This window comes from Plectropomus leopardus, unplaced genomic scaffold, assembly GCF_008729295.1.
Source record: "Plectropomus leopardus isolate mb unplaced genomic scaffold, YSFRI_Pleo_2.0 unplaced_scaffold13252, whole genome shotgun sequence".
In the NCBI taxonomy this organism is placed as follows: domain Eukaryota; kingdom Metazoa; phylum Chordata; class Actinopteri; order Perciformes; family Serranidae; genus Plectropomus; species Plectropomus leopardus.
The window spans coordinates 1-6,166 of record NW_024614117.1 but is presented as its reverse complement, the minus strand read 5'-3'; the positions used below and the strand labels follow the sequence as shown (position 1 = coordinate 6,166).

The following is a 6,166-nucleotide window of genomic DNA, read 5'->3' as shown; positions in this document are numbered from 1 at the left end:
TATATATATAAACAAAAGCTGGTGCATCGACAGTGAATCAGCAGTCTCCGCGACCGCACAGGCCTCGGGTCGGGCTGCTTTTGTGTCCTGCCAATGCTTACATTAGCTTGAGAAAAGCTCAGGCTGCTCTAAATATTCTCCTTAACGCCATCCATCTTGGTGCGGAACTGAATGGACGCATTCCAGGAACTGGACCACTGGCAAAGATCAACTGTGTGTGGAGGTTGTGCGGGATCTTGTTTCCCAACAATATATACTTGAATTTTAAAAACTAAATCCTTAAGCTGTAGGCAATGTGAGAGGATTTTTTTGTTGTTTTTGTATTGGCAGTGCTCTGGTTGTGGAGGAATGAATTTTGCATCAAATTAGCAATGTATTTTTTTTCCCCCTCCCAAATACAGTCAAGCATGACTGCTCTGTTAGCGTTGCTGCGGTTGTGCAAAGACTAATCATCTGTCACCCACTTAATTTAATCATCAGTCCTCATTCAATTATTCAATCTAATATGTAAATTGGATCTACACCAACAGATGCTAATTCTGTCCATCGGAATAATTAAATTGCATAGAAACTGAGAACAAAGGAAAAGTGCCATAGACTGGAGGAAAATCCGTTAATTAGAAGTAAAAATCTTCTAAATGAGAATAAGTAATAAGCCTATAAATTGTGGTGATGGGGGTCGACTGCGAGCGTGCGGACATAAATGACATATCAGAGGTTTGAGACTGAAGCGGTGGCTGCTGCCTGTGTGGGTCAGGCTTAACATAATCAAAGCCCAGCCAACTGTAGCATGGCTAATCAGGGGCCCGGTAGACAGGCCATGCATGACAGCCAATTACACAGCAGCCAGGTCTGCTCCATCACATCCTGCTCACTTCCACAGAGCCCCCTAAGTAGTTGTAACACCGGGGCCAGCACGCCGCTCTGCTTTACCAGGAGGAACAATGGGTCACTCTGTGGCACAATAGACGACACAGACCAAAAAGCAGCAAGGTGCCAAGTAATGAATCTTTGAACAGGTGCTTTTTGTTACGATTACAAAACTACACCTACTTTTTTATGACAAATAATACATGAATAGAACAATAGTAAGATGATATTACCGGGCTCCTTTAACAGCAAAAGTTTCACCACTGAAAGCATTAAATGTAACTGAAAGAAATAAACCGTTAGCAGGCTGATAGATGTGTTAAATAGATTAATGTATTATTATTTAATTATTTGATGGACAGAAAATTAACAGGCAGCTACTCTGATATCCAAGTATTTGATTCTACGTTCTACAATTATGAGGATTTGATGCTCATTTTTATTAATATATGATGTATAAATATCTTCAGGTTTTAGACTCTTGGTCATGGAGCTGCAACGACTAATTGATTAGTTGTCAACTATTAAATTCATCAGCAACTAATTTAATGATTAATTAATCAGCTTGAGAATTTTTTTAGGAAAAAAAAGTCAAAACTATCTGATTCAAGCTTCTTAAATGTTAATATTATCTGGTTTCTTTGATAATCTACAACAGTAAACTGAATATTTTTGAGTTCTGGACAAAACAAGACATTAAAGAACGTCATCTTGGGATATGGGAAAAACTAATCATTATTTGTTTTGTTTGTTTTGTTTTTGTATATTTTATTTTTTCATTTATTTGAACTTCTGGTCTGATAAATAAAAACAAATACAAATCACCACTTTTGGTTATTAGATTGGAAATTTGCCATAACATTTTCTATTTCATATACCAACTAAATCAACAAAACTTTTAGATTTTTTTTAAATACTAAAAACAACTTTAACAAATAATATATTTTAATGTTGAGAGTGGTTTGGTTTTGTTAATTAAGAAAATGTGAATTTATTTCTGTACAGTAAGTGCAGGTTGAGGCTGGTTTACCTGGTTGTCCGGGTGGTTGATGGTAAAGTATCCCACACAGATGATGACTTCGTGCAGCAGCTCTTCAGACGAGTGCTGGGTGCAGTACCAGAGCAGCGAGCTGACGATGTGTCGGAAAGCCAGAGACAGGCCCTCAGCTCCTAAAACCGACTAACAGATCACAGACATAACATGTTAGTGTGTTTAGCAGTAAATTAAGCATAAATTGTTCACAAATGCGATTACAGAGAGCTCAATTCAATAACAATACAAAGCAATGAAGGACTATATGTTTTGCTGGTGGGAACATACATGGTGTAAGAGTATAAACAACTCAAGCGGGGTCCCAACATAAAATACCCCAATCCCGCTCGGAGATGAGATGCTAGGAGCAGCTCACAGACAGTATTTATTAAACATGTCAGTGTGACAGAGCACCATAAGATCATCGCTAGTTCGCTGGAAGTTTGGGTAGCATTGTAACGTCCATAAAGGCAATACCTGAGAAGCTAAAGGCTGTTTTCAAGCCTCATTATTACATATTAAACTCACTTAATCATGTAAGCAAATGCAACAAAAGCAAAATGTTATTTAACGAAAAATAAATACAAAAAATGAACTCGCAGTTTAAAAAGGAAAACAGGAAAACCACTAACCAGGGAGGGTAAACTGCATTACTGGTTTTTATTTTTGAGGATTACAGATTTGATGTTACATATTGTGCCAAAATGCAACCACAGCAAAACCCAGTTATTTATATTCCACTACATCCTTCTGAAATTCCTCTCTAAACACATTACTGGGAGCTGATGCGGCAGCCGAGAGCATTAACAACCTAAATTCTGATCATCCATCCACCACAACACATATTAGCTGGTGCTGCGGGTAATGTGAAACACAAGGTGATTACAACCCCCCGCTCCAAAAAAAGGAACGTTATTTAAAATGTTCATAAAACTCCGGCGGTGAAATGCTTTCATTTCCAGCTGTTTTGAGTTGGCTGAATGTGGCGGGCCGATGAGAGGAAGCTGCTTCAAAGTAATTACCACAAGACATTAAAATAATTAACAGCATTCTCGTGCCTGCTCCCGTGCCTTTCCGTCTATGTGGTGACTTAGCACAGTGAAGCTGTCGGCCTCTCCTCCTCAGCGTGGGTAATGTACGGCCCTGCATACAGTGATAATCACTCGTGCTCCGTCCTAACTGCTGACCCACCGGGCTCCATTCAACCCCAACAACTGACCCGGGGTCAGAGGGCTCTGCTGTTTATGTCCGCAGGTCAGCTTTGTCCTGAGGAGAGTAACTCCTCTTCTAATGGCTCTTAACAAAGGAACTGGCATCAATCCGATCATGTATACAGACTTATTAAAAGGGAGCATAATTTAATTGTTTGTAAGCATTTTTATGATAGTCTGCCGTTTCTAATAAGGGTCAAGTCATTTAAATTGCTCTTTCATCTGTTTATTCATTACCACAGGGTGTCTGCATGTGTCAAACACTTAATCTCATGCTTTTTTATACATTTTCGAGGTAATTTTCAACTAAATTTAAGTCTGATTTTTGGACAAATTATCTTTTCTAATTCAAGAATCGCAGGTAAGTATAAAAGCCAGGGTTCCCACACAATTTAACTGACAAATTTTTAAAAAATGTTTCTACAACTTTCAAAGGACCCATAATTTAATTTCAATGACCATTCAGAACATCTAACATGAACAGAACTATATAGTATACACCAGATATTATTATTATTGTTATTATTATTATTATTATTATTATTATTATTATTATTATTGGCACTTCACAGATAGTTAAGTTGGCGCATTGTTTAATTTGTCAAAAGTGCATATTGGTGCTCTGAGAGACAATTAAATGCCTAGGCTGCCCACGTCAGTGGCTCCATCTCAAAAATGTGGTACAATTTAAAAGTAGAAGTGGTGCAAGAGGATTGAAACATGTTTAATACCACTGTCACAACATTATTTTTCTTGTCCCATTTGCCTGACATTATTAAAACATCAGATTCAAACTCTATTCAAACATTGTTCCAGCTACCTGATGACATGGGGGGAGACGAAATGCTGGGAAAAATATAAATAAATGTACATTCACAACAACGTTACCTCAAAAGCGACAGAAAATAAGTTTGCTGTTATGTTAGATTGCATAGAAGGTTATTTGCTATTAAATTTCATCGCACACAACAAAATTTCATGACTCCAAAACTTGCACAGATTTAATGACTTCCATGACTTTTCCTGGAAACAATAACAATGGAAAATGAGATGATGGAATTCCATGACCGTGGGAACCCTGAAAGGTAAACAGTATATATGTGGTCCTGGGCAGAGGTAGATTTAATGTAGGAATATGGCTAATAGAGTGAGTTTAATCTATATTATGCCAACAGGTAAGTTCAAGTATTAAGTAAAAAGACACTATAAGGTTTGGTAGCAGGTTTTAAGATTGGTGACATCAGAAATGTGGACTTTCATGTAGAAGAGTTTGACTTATTTTGAAAAATTAAAAGACTAATAAATGAAATTAAATAAAATGTTTAAATGCAATTAAGAATTAAAAAATTCAAATTCAATACTATTTAATGACTTACAGGCCTGATATTTGCGAACTTGTGTTAAAGACCTTTTAACACTTTTTAAGCACACACCACATGCCAATTCATTAACGTGGACGTACCAGCTATTTCTACTATAAACCATGTGATGTGAATGTCATTCTATGAATAATAATGCACCTACAATCCAGAAAACATGCTGACACAAACAATGGAGAACTCTAAAAACAAAAAATTCAAACCTTTTGTCTTTAAAAGCAAAATCTGCAAGATCTCCGAAGTTTTTTTCTCATGTGTGAAAAGTGAAAACAGATTATATTTTGGATAATACCTGGAAGGCAGAAAGGTCAAGCAGGGCAAAACTGTTGAGGAAGCGGATGCCTTGCAAAGCCACCTGGATGACCCCGGGGCCGTAGGGCTCCTGACTCTGGGAGGAAGACTCCGGCGAGAAACTGTGCAGCAGGATGCAATACAGAGTGTGCACCACTCCCACCAGGTCTGTGGACTGCAGCAGGGCTGTCAACCCAGTCGGGTCCTGGCGTTTATTGTCAAATATACTGGGAGCACTGGAGAGGAAGAGAGGCAAAGTGTATGGTCAGTAAAACTAAAACTAAACCTAAAGTGTGCAAAAACTAAATCTTTGTGTTCATCACATCAGATAGCACTGGAGTCTTTTTTTGTGCCCTAGTTCTGCTGATGTCATGCAAAAAGACAAATGTGATGATGCATGTGAGATTTGAACGTAGTGGTCCTTTGCAGTTGCCTGAAGTTTTTGAACTCCTCTTAAAAACGGCATAGTATAGCATGTGGAAAAAATGGTTGAAAACTTCATTGTTCCAAATGTCAACAATAAGTCACAGTATAGCATTTTGAAGAACATTATAGTATACAATGTGAAAAAAAGGGTCCACAAAGGGAACATTAAAAGTGTAAGGACAGCCTCTAGCTCGTCAGGTCCAGTGTGCACCCCAACGTGCCTAAGGCACTATAGCAGGGTAAGGGTTAGGGTTAGGGTTGGGGTCAGGGTCGGGGCTAGGCTTAGGAATTCATAGTTTCAAATGTAAAAAAAAAATCATAGTATAGTACTTTGAAGAAGCTTTTGGGGTAGAATTGCAAAAGAACAATCTAAAAAATCAACATTTAAAAGGTTGAAAAATGGCTAACTATAGTGGGGTAAGGGTATGGAGGTGGGGCTAGGGTTAGGGTTAAGAATTCATAGTTTCAAATGTCAAAGAAAGTCATAGTATAGCACTTCGAAGAAGTGTTTAGTGTAGAATTGCAAAGGAACAGTCCAAATGGTCAACATTTAAATGGTTAAAAAAAGTCATACTATAGTATGTTTCCAAAATACCATACTATGGCCAAATGGTTGAAAAATAAATTGTTCCAAATGTCCAAAAAAGTCATAGTATAGCGTTTTGAAGAACACTATAATATAGAATGTGGAAGAAACTGTCCAAAAAGTCAACAATTCAATTTTGAAAAAAGTCATACAATAGCATGTAGTAAAAACGGTCAAAAAAGTATTCGTTCCAGATGTTGATAAAACTTATGGTACAGCATTTTGAAGAAGTATAGTGTAGAATTTCAAAAGAACAGTCCAAAAAGTTAACATTTAATACTAAACTGTAATGTTCTGTTCCACATGAACTGATTTTGGGTTTTATATAAAGTACAAACAATGAAAGTATGACATGAATGTAACAATATGG

At 37.3% G+C, this 6,166-nt stretch overlaps 1 protein-coding gene across 1 annotated transcript; it reads right to left on the bottom strand.

Annotated features, from left to right (window-relative positions):
• Positions 1 to 839: 839 nt before the first annotated feature.
• Positions 840 to 5,020, bottom strand: LOC121963916 (S phase cyclin A-associated protein in the endoplasmic reticulum-like; the record flags this gene model as incomplete). The annotated part of the gene is made up of 3 exons (XM_042514150.1): positions 840 to 954; positions 1,901 to 2,050; positions 4,786 to 5,020. Coding segments are annotated over 3 exons (500 nt in total), but the record flags the coding sequence as incomplete, so codon positions are not given.
• Between the last annotated feature and the right edge of the window lie 1,146 nt (positions 5,021 to 6,166).